General features: G+C 36.9%; 2 protein-coding genes across 3 annotated transcripts; one reads left to right on the top strand and one right to left on the bottom strand.

Annotated features, from left to right (window-relative positions):
* The first annotated feature begins 1549 nt into the window (after positions 1 to 1549).
* LOC149571874 (uncharacterized) lies at positions 1550 to 19638 on the top strand. Of its 2 annotated transcripts, XM_089813287.1 has the most exons (5): positions 1550 to 2222; positions 17240 to 17400; positions 17489 to 18476; positions 18583 to 18827; positions 18928 to 19638. In XM_089813287.1, exons 3-5 carry the CDS (start codon positions 17769 to 17771, stop codon positions 19028 to 19030), a joined length of 1056 nt encoding a protein of 351 aa, XP_089669413.1. In that variant the 5' UTR covers positions 1550 to 2222; positions 17240 to 17400; positions 17489 to 17768; the 3' UTR covers positions 19031 to 19638. The 2 variants fall into 2 exon arrangements, with proteins under 2 accessions (XP_089669413.1, XP_089669414.1); XM_089813288.1 differs by lacking the exon at positions 1550 to 2222 and having other exon boundaries at positions 13434 to 17400.
* LOC149571875 (uncharacterized) lies at positions 5008 to 10757 on the bottom strand. The gene is made up of 5 exons (XM_089813286.1): positions 6625 to 10757; positions 6200 to 6496; positions 5964 to 6088; positions 5593 to 5869; positions 5008 to 5485 (listed from the first exon to the last, which is right to left on the bottom strand). Exons 1-5 carry the CDS (start codon positions 7762 to 7764, stop codon positions 5099 to 5101), a joined length of 2226 nt encoding a protein of 741 aa, XP_089669412.1. The 5' UTR covers positions 7765 to 10757; the 3' UTR covers positions 5008 to 5098.
* Positions 19639 to 19788: the final 150 nt, after the last annotated feature.

The raw sequence follows: 19788 nt of genomic DNA, 5'->3' as shown, positions 1-19788 counted from the left end.
TCCCATTCAACAAAGGATGATGTTATTTAAGATTAATTATAAGTGTTTCCTCACAATAGAAACATTGATTTTTTATTTCCAAATTTCAATTAGGTGCTAGAAATTTCCTTGCCATAGATTATTTATGGTACTTGTCAATCATATAAAGAAAAATAATAGTATAAACTATCTTTTTTATTGCTCTACATTTATTTACTTTACTATGCTAGAAAATAATAAAATTTATGCGAGTGACAACTTCCATAAATTTAAGAGCTTAATTACATTACAAAATGCATAACACCATGCACCTTGATAAGTAAGAGATATCATACACGAGTCAAGTTATGATATTGCTATTAGGATTCAACTATGTAGTTTTAAAGTCAAAATCATTAGCCCATATTAAATGAGTACTCGTTCAAAAGAGATCATGAGAATGAATAGGAACACTTATTACTCATTGCATCTAAGTGATGCTCCTACATATAAAGCATTGAGCCTTCTTGGGAGGTTACCCATCCTATTACTACTCCAACATAACTGCATGTAAGTGTGAAGCTTTCTCCAAGGTTAAGCCCACTTAGCTTGCTACCTCATTTGCAAAGCCTTCACCAAGTATCATGCAATATGAACCATTCATTATAGAGCCCATTTAGCTATTCAATTAATGAGTAGGAGATATTTTCCACAACAAGTCAAATTGTGATATTGAGATATCAGGATTCAACTACGTAGTTCTTGAGTCAAACTCATTGACCCATGTGTTCTTGAGTAATGGTTCACAAGAACCAATACGAGAATGGGTAGCACTGAGATGTGTTACTCTTGAGAAGGTCCAATGCTTCACCTTTAAGAACTATCACCTAGATGTAATGAGTGCTAACTTTTTCACTCTCATGAATAGCCACTCATGAAGCATGTGTCAACGAGTTTGAGTAAAAAACTACATAGTTTCAAATCTTGAAAGCAATATAAAAATATGACTAGTGATAAACATGTCATACTTGTCAATTGCTAAGCTAAAGGGGCTCTATGGTTAATGGTTCTAAATGCACGACACTTGTAAAGGTTTTACTTTTGGTTAAAAGAATGTTTGGTTTGGAGTCATATGAACCACTACTTGATGAATTTGACTCAAAAAGTACATATTTAAAACCTAATAGCAATATCACAATGCTTCTACTATGGGGCAACAAAAATGCATGATCTAAGACCATGTTCCAATGCTGCCATTTTGATTATTTTAGCTAGGAGTGGTGGCTCAAAAGGAAATATTTGTGGAGCTATTGACCCATGACCATGAATACTTAATTTTTGCTTACATCCAAGCAAAAAAAAATTAAAATTTGTATTAACAAATTTAATAATAGTTTGTATTATTAGAAGTTTGAAAAAATAATTTTAAAATTAAATCTTTTAAAAAGAAGGAAAAATTATTTATAGACATTACTAATATTCAGGACCCTTTTTCCAAAACTTAATTTCAATTCCTGAATAGTAACTGCTTTAAGATTTAACAAAAGATTCTAAATTACGCCCAATTTATGCTAATAAAAACTGCCACAATTCATAAAAAACTCCCCTCCATAAGACCTCACATTAATAATTTGATGGGTTTCGGTTTAGAATATGAAATGGCGGCGCATTTGCTTGCAGAAGACATCGAACACAGCTCCAGGCAAACTCGCCATTTACATGTTTCTGGCTATTCCTTTCTCCCCTATGTACTTCAGAGAAGAAGTTCCTTCTTCACGCTTAATCCCCCACAGAACGATTTCTATGTCTTGCATCCGCAGCTTAAATTTTTGCTCTGAAGCGAGAAACTTAGCTCGTTCTTTCATACTTTACTGCATTTTCAACCACTACAATGAAAATAAACTGGCTAAATAATACATTGTATGGATCAAGATCAAAGTCAGCAGTATAGAGATTAGAATATGCGAAATTTGGGGAACTCTAGAAGCAGGGAAAGAGTGATCAAAGTGACAACCCGTGCTGATATGGGCTAATCCTGCTTCCCGTTGGCTAATGCGGTTCCGCTTGGAATATGGCGTTATCGGGTCTACGCCCACAATGGGTATGGCCAACCCTACTCCAGTAGTCCAGATTTCAGATTCATTGGTTGCAGCAGAATCTGTGAAGGTTCGGGCCATGCTTTAATAGGGCACTGTAATGAGCCTTGGCTCTTAGTCCCAACAATCCAAGAATCGGCGCAGTCTTATTTTTCCACCTCCCCGCAGGTATATTTTACCCCGAAAATTTTCAATACTTTGGCATGTTTCATTCTTAGAGAGTAATGATGCTATGCTCCTCCATAAAAATATTACAAGTTAAAACAGGAAGGCCATTTCAAAAGCTTATCCCCTGGCTTAATTGGGTTCCTTATCCTCTACTGCTCGTTAGGAGGTTTGGATTCGCTTGCTCGGTTTACCTACAGATTTTTGGAAGCCACTACAAAATTTTGGTGTGAAAATGGCTTCGATGCAATCTGACTGTTATGGTTCAGATGAAGCTTCTTCTTCCTTATGGAAAAGATTCCTGGAGTCCATAAAGAAGCTAACAAAAATGTCATTAGTTTAGGGAGTGACTGTTGTCAAGTAAGTCAGATGTCCATTCATTTGCATCCCTTAGGTTGATATCTTCCTTTTGTGAGGAGAACTAAGGTCAATATTTTCCTTTTGCGAGGAGAACTAAAATGAGAATTTGGGAAGTCCAGAAAGAGAAGCTTGTTCGGTTAACAAATTCTAAGAAGCTACAAATTAGACTCAAAACATACTCTATTCTTACCTTAAGAATCCAAGTAATGTCAACAGCAGAGAATCAAGAAGGCGCAATACATCTACTTTATAACGAAGAGAAATACACAACCAGTTATTGTATCTTATATCAGTAAAAAAAAAAAAAATCTACCGGAATAGCCATAGCTGTGGAAAGATTGTAAAATATTGACCATCTAACATTCAGCTTCTGCTGTTCTCTGTCTCCTCTGATTTGGTCCATCTTTCCATTACTAATTTACCTCTTACCCCTAAGTTACCATGGTTCGTCCTTGCACCCCTTGGACCAGCAGAAGTTTGAACTGGTTTGAAGTTCGGGTCTGCTTCAATGTCTGGTTTGGGCAGGGCGTGATATTTTCCCTGCAAGTTCGAACCTGGGTGGACCATGCCGTTAATCATTGAACCACCTCATTTCTGGGCCCCGTGGACGGCAATAACTGTTTTGTTTGCAAAATTTAATGAGTTTTTGGCATCCACAACCCTAATAGGTTGTTATGAAATGCTTTTGGTGGCCTCTCATTGTCATTTTTTGTTTCCAAACAGGTTATTTTGTTTTAAGCAATAGCAAATAGGTGGTTGAGCAAGGCTTTGGTTGTGCAAGGAGGAGTTCAAAGATTGATTGAACTTGATGCTATGATTTATTTTTATTTCTTTGAATCTTTGATGTATGATGGTATGAACACTATGATTACAAGTCTATGGTTTTTTTGTTGTTTAAATGTGTTTATGCTACTTGCTACATTCTAATTTTAACTCATGGTTTATATATATATGTATGTATGTATGTTTTTGTACTAACGAACCCAAACAAACCCAAGCCCCTTTCCAAAATTTTGATGAACTTGCGAACGGTTCTCGAACTTCGAACTTGGAACTGAACTCAAACCGGTAATTTAGACTGATCCTCAAGAGTCAAAACCAACAAACTCCAACAACTCCTCAGCTCCCAGAGATTTCAAACGTATCAAACTCTTAGAAAGTAAAAATAGCTGACAGCTGTTAAGGATTGGTCAAAACAAAGATGGAAGAGGCTACTAAAAATACTAGAACAAATGTCTCAAAATAGGTGAACAGCAACTCAACTGACTGAGTCTGGGAGTAGAAAATCATCATAGACACTCAACATTGACTTCCCCTTCTCTTGGTAAAGTAAAACCTCCTGCTATTGGTTCACAGGATGGAGTTTTCTATCTGTAATTAAACAAATCAGCTTTTTGATCCGCGAGTTGTTAGATTTTGGCAGACCTTCACACTTAATACAGTATATAAAATTTGGATCAACCACCAATTTGGTATCTAGTACTTGTTCAACTTGCTTTCTTTTCTTTTTTGGCAAGTGCCTCATCCAATTGTTGTTTTCCTTCTCTTTCTCTAATCCTCATTAGTCCCAGCTAAGTCTGAATAAAACTCAGTGACATTAAAGATAGGATTCGTGACCAAGTCCTCAGGAAAATCAATTTGGTAGGGGTTACCATTCATATTGTTCATCCTCTTTATCATTCGTGCAAGGTCCAATCCTGTGCTTTAGCTTGTTGAAGGCACCTTGGGGATACCTTTACTTGTGCAGATGTAAATCAACTCTCTCTTTTTATAATGCTTATTCATGGACTGTAATTTGAGCTTAACTTGTTGATGTACATAATCAAGTTGCTGGCATCATATTCTCGACAAAAAAATTCTAGCTTCTTGGTTGTTATGTAGGCTTATTGGTAATCAATTGAATCCATAGCTTGAGATTTACATAGACATATTTATGCTGAAGTAATAGGCAAATTCATCTTATGTATCACTGTCTCACATTGTTGATGTTCGTCACTTACTAAACACCTCAATAGATTACCTAGGCTTCTATTCACCGCCTTACTTTCACCATTGGTTTGGATGGTATGCTGAACTGATTTGCAACTTGCTATTCAATTTTTATACAAAAGCTTAGTTGCCGATTCGTGACACGAATCCGATTCGGGCACGTGAATCGGATCCGTGGATTCGGGATTTTTTTTTTTTCCCAATTATGATTCGTGGAGGATTCATGCATGTATATATATATATATATATATATATATATATATATATATATATATATGCATTATATATACTAAAAAAAAGAGAAATATACATAATTCTAAAACTAAATCATTTCATAGTATGAATCTAGTATACTTGATCAATGACATTGATAATTAATCTATTTTCACGATTATAAAGAAAATCAACACATTCACATTGAATTACTGAAAGTGAAAGCTTGTAACATTCAAAATATAGATCATTAAACTTAAAGTTTATAACATGATTTACTCATAAAAGAGTCAAGAGTCAACACTAAAGTTTTTTATTTAATCATCAAATGGATTTTCAAGAAAATCCGCATCAGAGGGGTACTGGTGAGCTGCAAGTGCTGCATCTGTATTAGTAGAGGAACCCAAACCACTAGTAGTAGAGGGGATTGTTAACTCATAATCCTCCTCCTCATCATCCACATCAATCAAAGTGGATCTAGCAAGATCTCGGATGGTCATATCTAAATCAGGAGTCTCGGGTGCTACATCCCAAAGCTTTTCGGGCCCCTTCTTGTACTTAGGATCCTTCCGTGACAACAAGCGCAAATTGTTGTGAATGAACACAAGGTCTTCTGATTTTTTTGGAGCCAACCGGTTGCGTTTGATTGAGTGGATAAAGGAGTAAGTACTCCAATTCCGCTCAGCGGCAGAAGAGCTGGCAACCTAAAGAGAAATTAAAAATTATCAATACAACAATCAAGATAAATAAATTAAATAATAAATTCAAGGAATTGAGAATGTTAACCTTAAGCTTAATTTTACAAACTTACTTGGGATAGGACCTTTATGGCAAGAGGTTGGAGGTACGTGAAGGCTTGCCCATGAAGGTACCACCATTTGATGGCACCCATCCTGCTTTGGTCTGCTATGGCAATAGGGTTGAAATCCTCACCTGAGTTGAAAGCAGCAAATTCACTCCTCACAATTGCCCCAATCTCTGGATCTTGGAATATCTTAGCTAGTGCCCTCTTATACCCATCTGCAACCTCTGCATCTCTAAATGGTGGCACTCTACCTGGAAGGCGAAGTACATCTGCACTATAGTACCTGGGGATAACAAAAGACAATTGAACACTATCAAATATCAATAGCACAAACATTGGATAAAATAAGCACAAACATTTGATAAGAACTACAGTACCTCGGGGATAGAGCATATGCAAGGAGGTGCAAAGGTGTGGTCATCTTGTTCCATCGATGATGAACAATTTTTTCCACCTTCTTGTAAAGGGTGTCCTCAGGATCATTCTCCCTCCTCTGTATGACCTAAGATATGAAATATGAATAATAATTATAATTAGTGAATATGTTAATTTAAACTTTAGAATCTAGATATCTCTCAAATAAAAAATTGTTGTAAAAGAGCGTAAAACTTACCATTTTAATTTTTTCCAGCATACTATCCATGGAATCATAAATATCCCCAAGACATGGCTCATCACTATCTGCGAAGCGAAGCATTGCCATTATTGGATCGGTGATTTCCAACACATAACTCACAAGACCCCACCAATCCTCATCTAGTATCATTCTTCTCACATTTAAAGCCCTTGCTGTATTGGAATTCTTCCAAATGCCCCATTGGGGGCTAATGACCATATGCTTCAATGCTTCTTTTACCTTCACAAGTCGTCTCAAGACGATTGTGTGAGAGGCAAAGCGGGTTTCAGCAACCTAAGAACATGTTAAACTCAAGTTAGTAAAACATTTAAAAATTAAAACATGTTAATGTAAACAACAACAAAAATTAATAATTGTGGAATCCAATAATATTCAATTATATATTAAATATAAAAATTTACCTTCAATAACTCCAAGTCCGAGAAACTCCTAAAAATTGCTTGTGACATGTGGTGATTTGTCACAAACATTTGAATCTCTTCAGCTTCCTCATATATCATTTTCACCCAATCTATTTCGGTGCCAATTGCTTTCATCACTAAATTGAGAGAGTGGACGGTGCATGGTGTCCAAAAGATATGATCATATCTAGACTCTACAATTATCCCTGCAGCCCTGCAAACTTTTGCATTGTCCGTGACCACTTGAACAACATTATCAGGACCCACTGACTCTATGGCATCAATGAGAATGCGTGAAATAAATTCTGCATCTTTCACTTGCCCTTCACAATCAACTGCCTTCAAGAACATTGCCCCCTTAGGGCATACAGCAATAACATTGATCAATGGACGGTTTCTACAATCTTTCCAACCATCCGAAATAATAGACACACCCGATTGAACCCAAAAATCTCTTATTGGTTGAAGTTGAGCCTCTACATTTTTCCTCTCATCATGTAATATGGTAGTGCGCAACTTCTCATAACCAGGCGGTTTGTAACCATGGGGTGCATCATTTATTGCTTCCACCATCTCCCTAAAATAAGGTGATCTAGCAAAATTAAATGAAACACCATTTGCAATTAAACAACGTCCAATTTTGTGATCAGCAATGTCTCTCTTTTCAATTTGGAATGCCCTATCTAGTGGGCCTCTCTTGCGGGTGAGTGGAGATGGGTCTTCATCTTCATCATTTGTAGTTGGCATAGGCAAAAAAGGATGTGTTCTTGTGTTTGTTTGATCAAATGATGGTGTTGGTATATTTGTTTTTTGGGAAGCACCACGTTTTGCTTTTGCAACTGCTCTATCAGCATCATCTTGCTCTTTTGCTAATGCTGCTATTTGTGCAGCTGGTAATCCCTTCTTATCACTACCTTGACACATGTGAATTCCTTCACCCGCAGGGCCCAAAAAATGTAGTTTCACTCGGGAATAGGAGCTTCTATGTTGTATGTTGCAAAAATTACATTTCCATATGTATGCCCCACCCCCAGGACATTGTGCAACTCTTGTTGTGTGTCTCCATAAAGGAGACCCCTTATCAATTTTGAAGCTTGGTGATGCAGCCCCACCCCCACCCACTGAGCCTTGACTACTCATTGTTCTATTCTTGCAATCTAGAAAAAGTGAAAGAAAACCATACTTCACACTTGCACAAAAACTTGAAAATTTGGAAAACTAAAAATAAATCAATAATCTATGAAAGAATTCAAGAATATGGTTGAAATGCATACCTTAAACACTTCTTGCAAGGTATTTGAAGCTCCACAACCGATCTCCTTCGAATCCAAGCACTTCACTTCAAACTAGCAAGTATGAGAGAGCAAAATGAGAGAGCAAAATAGAGAGCAAAATAGAGAGCAAATGAACTTGCATTGTGATTTAGAGGGTCGTTTTTAGGGTTTAGGGCCTTTAGGGCAAAAAAAAAACATTAAAAAATGATAATGGGCCCACATTTTTGCATTCTCCTCCTTCATTGCCGCGGATTCACACGGATCCGCGCGTGGATCCTCGAGGATCCGGGCAGGATTCGTAAGGATCCGCGGGCCGCGGATCCTTACGGATCCACAGGCAGGATTACGAATCCTGTCCGGATCCTCACGGATCCATACGTGGATCCGGATCCGGATTGGACCCGAGCCCGGATCCGGCCTTTTCCAGGCGAATCCGGTAACTGAGTACAAAAGTCTCCAAGAGTGGCATAAGAATTTGATTTCCTTGTCACTAGTTATAGTTTTTGGAATACCAGGCAAATTTATGACTTCCCTAAAGAACAAATGTGACACTTGACTTGCACCATTTGTCTCCTACAAGGCATGAGTTGGGCCATTCTAGAAACATTGGTCCACCATTACAAACACTAAGTTGTTACAGCTTTGGGTTTGTGGCAGTCCAAAGACAAAATCCATCTAAAATATTTACCTTTGGCTCTAGCAAGGGTATGTATTGTCCTGTATTTCTATTTCCTCCTTTTACTATTTGACACACCCTGCAGTCAACAATAAATCTATCCTCATTTCTTTTCATTTTAGGCCAAAAGGATTTCTCACTCACTAAACCAAAAGTCATATCTCTTCACAGGCTTTTCTCTTTTCAATCTGAAGGGGATGCAAGTCGAGATGCCTTAGACAGAAAGCCATCTAGTAATAAGAAGTCTATAAATGGATGCACACTTGAATGTTTTTGACTTTGTAGAATTGCATAAATACTACTAAAATATGTATAATCTGCAGATGCACCCTTTATCAACCAACCCATGACTCATTGCAACAAATAAATGACACCTTCTTCTAAGGTCATATGTGGGTATAATTTGCAGATTCACCCTTTATTTGTTGAAACCAACCAACCCATGACCTATTACAGCAAATAAATGCACCTTCTACTTGGGTCATTTGCTTGTATAATTTGCAGATTCACCTTTTAGTTGTTGAAAACCAACCAACCCATGACTCATCACAACAAATTAACGACACCTTCTACTTAGGGTAATTGCCACTACATTGTTTTTTCCCTTCCTATACTATACAAAAAAAGTAGTGGCCTGCAAGAAATAACCCATTTGACATGTCTGTGGGATATCTTACCCTTTGACTTTATGTACTTCAACTCTTGATTATTCATAATCAAGATGAATAGCCTATGTAAAAAGAGTGCACTCCAATGTAGAATTCTTTATCATAAGAGGCACTTTTAGCGTTTCATTTCTTGCTGAAAAACACCACAAGCTTTCCATCTTGGTCTAATACTCCCCCTATAGCTACTCTTGAAGCATCACACTCAACTATAAAATTTTGTTTATGTTGGTATTACAAGAACAGTTGCTTCCTTAACCATCCCTTTGAGCCTTTCAAAACTCACATCTACCTTTGCCCAAGTAAAGACCTTCCTTTTCACGCAATCGTTCAATGGTATGCTTATGCTGCCGAAAATTCTAGTGAACTTCTTATAACAATTCACCAACCCATGAAAATGCTTCACCTTGGTAATTATCAAGAGGAGCAAGGTACTCAAGAATATTCTTAACATTTTCTATCCATGCTCAACTCATGTGTTGAAATAAAATTCCACCAGATAACTTATTTTCGCAAAATTCACTCTTTTCAAGGGTTGATAAACAACTTTTCTGCTTTAAGAATGTCAGGTGCCACTCTCACCTGTTCTACATGCTTGCGATTCTCCATATTTCTACTAAAAATTAAAATGCCATAAAAGAATTTCAATATCCAATCTAAACCTCTAGTTCAATTTTTTAGATGGAGGTAGCTGTAGCATTGGACAATCCAAATGAAACCAGCACTCTTTCGATTAACCTATCTCAGCTTTTGAAGGTAGTTTTCCAAGTGTCACCTTCACAACTTTAAATTTGATGGTATCCACTTTTGAGGTTGACTTGGAGAAGACCTTTGCACTTTATAGGCAATTTAATAAGACATCCATTCTGGTCAATGGATGTCAACATTTCACAGTGATTTTGTTGATGGCTCTAGAATCTATACCTAATTTGCTGGTTCGGATGCGGATGCGAAATCTATCTATCTATCTATATATGAAAGCAAGCACCAAAGATGATTGTTAATGAAACTGTCAGGTCTTGCAAAGGACTGGGAAAGTACTGTATGATTTCAATGATTGAATTGCAAACAGAAAGATATTAAGTTTGCACATGTAGAACTTCTGAATTAAAGAAATATTATTAGATTGTATAAACTTTATAACCTGTTGTCTTCAGAAAGCCATCAAGTACCAATAAATTTTATAACCTGCTGTCTTTATAACTTTATGTACCAATAATTTTTCTGAACAGTATCTATGGACAGAGACACATAAAGAAATAGCTATAATCTTTATTTAAAATACAAGTGCAGGGATCATGTGGACCACATGAAGAATGATTTGTATGTTTGACTTCAGTGGAAGAAAATTGTTCATTGGCCATTGTTTCATCAAAGGCTCCTGTTAAAAGCGACTTAGTCATGAGAGGACGAATCTGCAGTCAGTAAAAACAGAGTTCTATATTTAATGGTGTTTTAAATTTATCACAAGCGCATAACAAACCCGGAAGAATGAGTATCGCACACATAACCTAAAAACAAAAACGATGAAAAAAATAGTATTAAAAAGAATTAAAAATCCATTTAAAGTGGTCCACATTCCCAGGTCATTCGCACGACATTCATTTTGGGCACGTCATCTCCAACAAATGCCTGGCAAAAATCGTTGCAAATTCGACCAGGGTCCATTTTGGTGAATTTGCAGCGAATTCCTCTGAAAAAAACGAATTTTAAACGATTTCGATTCGAACCCGACTTTGACACTAATCAACTATCGAATTCCAGTGGGCATGAGCGAATATGGTAACTTAGATCTATACCTAATCTCCATTTTCCTTCTGTCTTTAGTGAGAGTAGAGTCATGTGGCACAAGGATTCATGCTTTCTCTTAAAACCACATTTTCAATAATTCAGTAATTGAACCCTTCATCAAAAAAATAATAATTCAGTAATTTGTGTCCCCATTTTGTCATTTTCTGAGGAGTTAATCTGTATGTACCTTAATTTGAAAGCTAACCACCCAGACATAGATCAATTTGATGGGTAATGTTTTTAAAGGAGGCAAACTAGCTGCTAGATTAGTTGCTGTCAAGTCAGATTATTGTTGCAACAATTTCTGCTGGGATTGTTTGCTAATTTGATTTTTCTTTTTCTCAATGGTATAATAGATGATAAATCTCTCCCTTAGATTTTCAAAAAACCTCTTTCCATCACATTATAATTAAGACAATTGTTATTAAAGGTGTTCCTTCTTACTTAAAAGGTTTCAAGATTTGGAGTTGAACTTCATGTTGTATCTCATGGGCATTTTCTCTGCGATATAAAATTATATTTGTTATATAGCCAAGGTCTACCTATAAAAAGTACAAGCATTTATTGGGACTATGTCACAAAACACCATATTTGTTATAATATCGACAGAGAGAGATTAGTAGTGTATATAGCACACCATAATACTATATTTTCTTCTTCTTATCGGCTGTTTCATTTAATCCATATATATATATATATAGAGAGAGAGAGAGAGAGAGAGAGAGAGAGAGAGAGAGAGAGAGAGGTCACCTACTAAAAAGTACAAGCATTTAGTGGGACTATGTCACAAATCACCATATCTTTTAAAATATGGACAGAGAGAGATTAGTAGCATATACAGCAAACCATAATACTATATTTTCTTCTTCTTATCATCTGTAAATGGGCATTTTCTCTGTGATAGAAAATTATAGTTGTTATATAGCCAAGGTCTACCTACTAAAAAGTACAAGCATTTATTGGGACTATGTCACAAAACACCATATCTGTTAAAATATGGACAGAGAGAGATTAGTAGCACATATAGCACACCATTATACTATATTTTCTTCTTCTTATTGTCTGTTTCATTTAATCCACAGAGAGAGTTGCATATCCTATATTATAGGTAAGTTGTAACTACCCATAAACAAAAAATAACAATCAATGCTAATTATGTGAACTGTAATGGCAATTCACTTTTATTTTAGCACACATTGTTATTCTAAACCCATGTGAACATAATTTCCTAACACCCCCCCATTAGTGTGAACATAGGTAGAAAGTACATCACATGAACTGGAAACAAAATTGTATGCCTATGCATAGTTTTAGGTCTACATGCTGCTGTCTAGATCTTGCTGCTCATGATGACCTACATACGAGAACTTATCGAGCTTTCACTCTTACTGAAATCATCACTGACTGACCACACTTCAGAGAAGTCTGATAACCACGGGATCTGGATAGTCATTTGCTCTCCCATATGACCTGAGATACTGGGTTTAGACCCTGCTAGTTGGGTCCGGGTTTGGGTCCTTCTCGGGTCTGGATTTGTGTTTGGTCTGGGCAGGGCCTGCGCCATGGATTGAGGGGTCCTCGTGGGTCTGTGGACCCATAGTCCTTGGCATGGACCCTTAAGGACCCCGCACGGACCCTTAAGGACCAATGGCCCATGAGGCCAAAAAGTATATTAAAAACACAGGAAACTATAATTATTATTTTACTATGGTACATCTCATATATATATATATATGAGCTGTACCATTTAATTTTAAATTATATCAAATTTTAGTTTATTAATGGCACACATTGTTATTCTAAACCCATGTGAACATAATTTCCTAACACCCCCCATTAGTGTGAACATAGGTAGAAAGTACATCACATGAACTGGAAACAAAATTGTATGCCTATGCATAGTTTTAGGTCTGCATGCTGCTATCTAGATCTTGCTGCTCATGATGACCTACATACGAGAACTTATCCAGCTTTCACTCTTACTGAAATCATCACCGACTGACCACACTTCAGAGAAGTCTGATATCCACAGGATCTGCATAGTCATTTGCTCTCCCATATGACCTGAGATACTGGGTTTGGACCCTGCTAGTTGGGTCCGGGTTTGGGTCCTTCTCGGGTCCGGATTCGTGTTTGGTCTGGGCAGGGTCTGTGCCACAGATCGAGGGGTCCTCGTGGGTCTATGGACCCATAGTCCTTGGCATGGACCCTTAAGGAGCCCGCACAGACCCTTCAGGACCAATGGCCCATGAGGCCAAAAAGTATATTAAAAACACAGGAAACTATAATTATTATCTTACTATGGTACATCTCATATATATATATGAGCTGTACCATTTAATTTTAAATTATATTAAATTGTAGTTTATTAATGGCACTGTTATACAATTTTGGCTGATTGCATCTTATACTATTTTCAAGTAGAATTTCTGTTGTTATTTTGCCTTGCCTATATAGACTCATTAGCTTGTCATACCAAGTGTTCGGGTTGCAAGTTGTAGTATATACTGGAAATGCCCATCAACTTTCCTTGAGCATTGATTAAAACCATATGCATAGCAACCAAGTAAGAAGTTTTAAGTTTCTTTTATGTGGAGCATTGAAGTGATGGCCCCTTTGAACAAACTTGCAACCCAAACATTGGGTATGACAAGCTAATCAATCTGTATGAGCAAGGAAATATAACAACAAATCTACTTGAAAATAATTTAAGATGCAATCAGCCAAAATGGTATAACAGTACCATTAGTAAACTACAATTTGATATAATTTAAAAATAAATGGTACAGCTCATATATATATATATATTCAAGCCCTCTATTTATAAAATAAAATGTGACACTAAATATCAATAGCAACTGCATTAGTCTAAATCCATCAAAAAGCTGATTTAAAATATCATACCAAATTGAAATATATATTGGAAAACGTGAAACCACATTGACAGTCAAGCCTAGTCCTAAAAATTGTCTCTCTTATTTTTTGTATATATAATGCAATAGTTATGACTCCCCCCACATACCCAAATGGATTTTTTTTGCCCAAACCCACGAATCCAAACCTGTCCCCGAGTCCAAACTGACAACTTAGCTTACCACTGTTACAATATCAATGATAATGCTCTTTTTTCAAGCTTCAATTGGGCGAGAGTTTTTCCTATCAACAACTTGGATTACACTTGATGCAGGAGCATCCTGGGTTGCCTCATAATTTTGCACCTTTTGTTCATACTATTAGATATTGCCGAGCATCAGTTTTCAATGTTGCCGAGTTATTCCTTTGGTTGCCGAGTTATTCCTTTGGTTGCCAAGTGATTTCTTTGGTTGCCGAGTTCCTTTGGATGCCAAGTCATTTCCTTTGGTTGCCGAGTGTTGGAGGATGCCGGGTTAGTAGTAGCTGCCGAGTGATTCCTTTGGATGCCAAGTTCGTGCGGATGCCGAGTGCCAGTATTTTGTGAAGTCTTCTTTCGTCGTGTAGTCTGTGTCTGGTTCTAGGTTGGGCCGACTTTGCTTGCATTTAATTTTGGTATAGGTAGTTAATATTTGCTGAGAGTCAACTTGTGGCTTTTCTATGTTCTAGAATCTTCTGTAAGCCGTTTGGGCAAGTATTTAAGGAGGTCTTGGACTAAGTTTTAAGGGAGAGGCTTCGAGAAATAAGAAGCAGAATGCAAAGTGGGATCATCGAGTATTGTAATTGATTTTGTATTTGGCCGTAACCCAGAAGGCCTTACAGCTGGGCATGTATGTTGAATATTTGAAGGATCTATAAAAGTGTTTTGTTCTTCTTCCTCCTGTGGTTGTTATTTCTTGTGTTGTGTTTTCTGCTGTGTTAACTCTTGCAGGGTGGTTTGGATAGCTGGGTGTGCCCTTTGGCCTAGTTATTTCATTCCCTTCTTGCATCAACACTCCATTATGCATCATTAGGATGCAAGAGAATAGCAGGAATAGAAAAAATGACAGAAAGTAGATATCTATGATTGGTGTCTGCTAAGTCTGCTTCCTATCATTTTTTCTGTTCCTGCTATTCTTGTGCATCCTGATGATGGATCACTAGTGTGATCTAGAACGTTGATGGTAAAAAGCCCCACACAATTGAATCCAGCAAAAAGAGCATAATTACTATGGATTGTGGAAATCTGATAGCTTTAATACCAATGATGTCTAGATTTCATAGTTCATCATAAGATATGAGTATGATGTACAAATCTACTTGTGGGTCAACGATAGGGACTAACACATCTATCCAAGTTCTTACATTAAGTTTGGATAGGGACAAACACAGCTATCCAGTACGAGTCATGAACAGGGATACACACATACTCACAACAATTTTAATTAGGAACAAACACATCCAATCATAATCACCAACTTTTGACTAGGGACAAACACTTCCAATCACTTACATCATCTTGTGAATGGGGACAAACATCATCACACATCCTTGATGGATCATCGCTTCTCTTTGCATCACACATCCAATTACTTACATAAAAAGCTTGAACATCAAGCCCTTTTGTCACAAGTGCAGCCACCATTGTAGATCACTACCACTCTAATCGCAAATGATATGAGATGGTTACGGTTACCACTTGGAAGCCAATCTTGGCTTTAGTCTTTTCAGCACGAAATGGGAATGGAACATTGGTCATCATTCCCCCTACAATGAGAAATTTATACTTATTCACACAACATAAAAAATGAAATGCCACCAGAGCTGATAAGCGGCCCTGTTGTCAGTGATTGATGTGTGGTTGCTAAATTTCCTACAGCCTCCAGTGCTCCTCCATCCTCCAGGTGATTTTCTACTTAGCAAAATTTGTTTTTCAAGGCTCATTTCATTGAGGAATGAATATATCCTCCCCACCTTAATGTGAACTTTTTGTCAGGTACCACCGATAATGCACTCCAATTGACACAACTTTTTCTGTGTTTATTAATTTATTTTAAATTTAATACTTCTACATTCACACATTTTTTATGACAATAGACTATAAAACTAATCTTCAGGCTAAAAACTGCATATTCAAACTACAATTAATAACCACCATAACCAGACTTTTCTAATGCCAAAATTAAATCACAACTTAATGAGACATATATACGTGGAAATGGAAAACAACTTACTAGCATCTCTTGGTGTACCTTGCTGAATGAGGTCCGTCTCTTGTGGTCACAAATGTCATTGCAGCCCAAATGTGTTGCACATTACCTTCTCTACACCATAAATTTGCCACACCACTCAGTTCTTTGAATTCAATCAAGTCTTTCAATAAGGCTCCTCTAGCACAAACACATGTAGGTAATATTCACTGGACGTAGGCCTTGTGATCTGCATTTCTGCATCCTTTTGATCTGAGAAAAATGAGATCTCCTTGTATCCGCTGCCAGACAATGAGAAAGGACTCAATGGCTTCCAAGATAGACAATCAGCAAAGGTTTTTTTTAATTGAACCATTCACCATGTGCATCAATACACTAGAAAATGTGCTCACACAGAAACAATGTAGTGTTGCGCACAACTAGAAGCTATAGGAAACTTGTCAAAATCTTATCCCAGAGATATTTTGATCTCAGAAATAACAAATCTGAATATTTTCCATCTCTAGCACCTCCAACAGGTCAATGTTGATGTTGACTAGAAGCGCGGGCCTCAGAGCCATCAAGAAGGAAGCAAAGATTGAGATGAATTATTTAATGCTTATGCTTTGAAGTAAACCCATTGGTATTCGACTTGTTGCTCTGTTGAGTTGACTGAACTAACCTCTATTTGGCATTCTTTTATAATTTATTCCTAGTGACGTGTGCATGAATCGTAAGTTGTAAAGCACCCCTTTTTAAAAATTTTTATCAATAAACGGCCAAAGTCTTTATATTATATTAAATATTTGAAAAAAAAATAGTTACATTGTTCTCCGTTCAAACGGGCACTGGTAGGAAAGAACGGAGCAAGAAAACCTCCAATCTTGCTCGGGACCAAAGTCTTATATTATACAGATTTTTAAAGGGGCATACCCCAGTATACTCAATATTTATTAGATCTTACCTAAAGCACCCCGTTTTACATAATAACAAAATTGAAATCCAGTGATAACAATCACTAGGAGATAAACACAGCATTCAGCATGTTATTGGGTGATACTAATACCTTACACGGATCTAAAATTCAGGTCTATTTTCTAATGTCACATTTAATTGTTGATTTGTTTGAAGGTTTCTTTCGGCTTCTGTGAATGCTGAGAGTTTACAAGATTTCCAGGGCAAAATAAATCGTCTATATGCTGAACTCACATTGTTGGGTGTAACTGAAATAGAAAGCAGACGACCAAAGATTGCACTACAGTCACAGGAGTTTTATGCATACCAGGAACGAGGTAGGGCAAACCTGCAATTTAAAAAAAAACCTAATTCTTCGTGTTATATTAAGCAAATCCTAATAGAATTTTGCTGCAAAACTTACAGTTGGAATCCAGAGCAGACTGGAAAGTGTAATTCAACTCCTTGATTTGAATGCACAGGATGCTTTACCAATTGTTGTGGTTGTGTACGGTCTTGGGGGAATTGGGGAAACTACACTTGCTGATACTGTCTATGCACAGATTGACCTAAAAAATTTTAAACATTGTAGGATTCACATGGATCAAAATTGTAATAAGAAAGATCTGAAAGTTCTCCAACCGCAGATTTTGTATGGGTTGTTCCAACAGAATGTGGAGTTGACAGACTGTGACCAAGGTCGGGAATGATCTGGTTGTTTTGTAAAAAGCATCCCAATCAGGCTTTATTTCTTTACATTGACAATGGACTTAAGAATACAGATCTCAAGAAGCTTCTGCCCAAAGACTTGGGCAGTTGCCTTCCCCCCAGAAGTAGAATACTTGTCACGACTAGAAACCTCCATGAGACAGACATATTCAATGCCAGGAATATTCAACGCCAACAGTATCGTGTCAGTTCTCTTCCACACACACAGGCCAGAAAGATTCTGTTGAAGAAAGCTACTGATTACAAAGATGAAAAGAATATTCATGACCTCCTTGAGCTGTGTGGTGGTGTTCCACTTCTGCTGGAAATAGCTGGCTCTCAACTGGCCATTAGTAGTAGAAACACAATTAATATAGTATTAGAGTTGCTTAGAGAAGGGGAGAAGGTGGAAGAGGAAGATATCAGTGACCGTATGGTCGATTTTGTTTACCACAGATTATTGCCACCTGTGAAAGAGGCTTTTTTAGATATTACATGCTTCTTTCATGATTGGCCAAGTCAAAAAGTGGCCTACATAGTTGGAGAGGAGGAATTCAGAGCTCTGGAAGACGCTTCATTCATCAAGGACTCTCAAATTGGTACAGTAATTGTTCATGACATAGTTCGAGCGAGAGGAAAAAAGATGTCAGAGCAAAACAGGATCAGGGATCCTGAGACATTATTAAAATGCTTGAAAGATGAAGAGGTGTGTTGTTGACAGTCGTTATAACATCTGTTCTAACTTTTCAAGATTATGATTATACATTTGTTGTTCACATTTATAATGATATATATGGTTTATTTTTGTGCAGAAGCTCAAAAACCTAAAAGGCTTTCTTTTGGTTTCAAATGAAGAGTATGAGCACTCTCCAATTGAAATTAATGAGAATCATCTAAATTCAATGAGCGATTCCATAAGAGTGCTATCTTATGAAGGATCCCAAGTAATATTCAGAGGGAAATGTCATAAACCATTCAAACAACTCAGAAACCTTGGAATTCCTGGTGATGTTGTGGATTTACCTGTGAAGTTTGAGAAACTTGGGCATCTTGCCAGGTACAGATCTACCTCGTCAGATCACATTTTCCATTTACTTTGCTTTAATTAGGCTGTATATGAAAACTTACTTTCTGTCAATTTTTGTTCAAATATGCAGCTTCCTCCAAGCCTGCTCGCATTGCACTTTACAGGCTATTCTGAAAATGCATTTGAGAACTCAAAAATTCCTTCAGAGATCATTCCAGATTCTTCGGTTGTAAAATTAGGCTTTTCTGATTTGAAAAGTATGCAAAGACTACCAGAAGGATTGGAAAAGCTAGTGAAGTTAAAAGAATTGTATTTAATTGATTGCCATCAGTTGACAGAACTTCCTTCCAAATTGGCGGATCTCAGGAATCTACAAAGGTTGTGGATGGATCAGTGCTATTCATTGAAAAAATTGCCTCCAAATTTTGGGCAACTAAGCAATTTGACAGCATTATATTTAGCGGGCTGCTCTTCATTATGTGTACTGCCCTCCAGCTTTGCACATCTTATTTCCCTCAAACAGTTGTTCTTAGATTATTTTACAAGCTTGAAAAAATTGCCTTCAAACTTTGGGCAGCTCCAAAATTTGGAAGAGTTAGATTTGAGCCACTGTTCTGCGTTAGAGGAATGACCATCAAGCTTCCGAGGTCTCACTAAGATGAAGAAGATGGTTTTGGTAGGTTGCTCCAGGAAGTTAAAAGAATCACTACCCTACAATATTAGAAATTGTTTAATTATATTTGATTAACTATTTTTTTTTTCAAATAACTCACCCTTCATTCTTATTGAAACTATAAGTGGCCTTAATAATATAATAATAAAATAGTTCTTTGACAACATATTTAATGTTTGCAATGATTAAATCTTCTTCTAGTTATTTGGATTTTATTTAAACTCGTGAAAACTCGTAATGTTTTAGAGTTTTCAAATAGTTGTTTATTATTATAAAATATAGATTTCTTTATGTAAATATAGGCTGCTTAATTAAAGG

This window comes from Cupressus sempervirens, chromosome 2 (assembly GCF_028749045.1).
Source record: "Cupressus sempervirens isolate cs-2001-9-10 chromosome 2, ASM2874904v1, whole genome shotgun sequence".
NCBI lineage: Eukaryota > Viridiplantae > Streptophyta > Pinopsida > Cupressales > Cupressaceae > Cupressus > Cupressus sempervirens.
Note: the sequence above shows the minus strand (reverse complement) of the source record. Positions and strands in the feature narration are given on the sequence as shown.

Coding starts and splice junctions, on each gene's coding strand:
- LOC149571874 (XM_089813287.1), top strand. CDS start 17,769: ATGATCTGGTTGTTTTGTAAAAAGCATCCCAATCAGGCTTTATTTCTT. Junction 18,477..18,582: donor AATGCTTGAAAGATGAAGAG/GTGTGTTGTTGA, acceptor ATTTTTGTGCAG/AAGCTCAAAAACCTAAAAGG. Junction 18,828..18,927: donor AAACTTGGGCATCTTGCCAG/GTACAGATCTAC, acceptor TCAAATATGCAG/CTTCCTCCAAGCCTGCTCGC.
- LOC149571875 (XM_089813286.1), bottom strand. CDS start 7,764: ATGAGTAGTCAAGGCTCAGTGGGTGGGGGTGGGGCTGCATCACCAAGC. Junction 6,497..6,624: donor CGGACTTGGAGTTATTGAAG/GTAAATTTTTAT, acceptor ACATGTTCTTAG/GTTGCTGAAACCCGCTTTGC. Junction 5,870..5,963: donor GCATATGCTCTATCCCCGAG/GTACTGTAGTTC, acceptor TGTTATCCCCAG/GTACTATAGTGCAGATGTAC.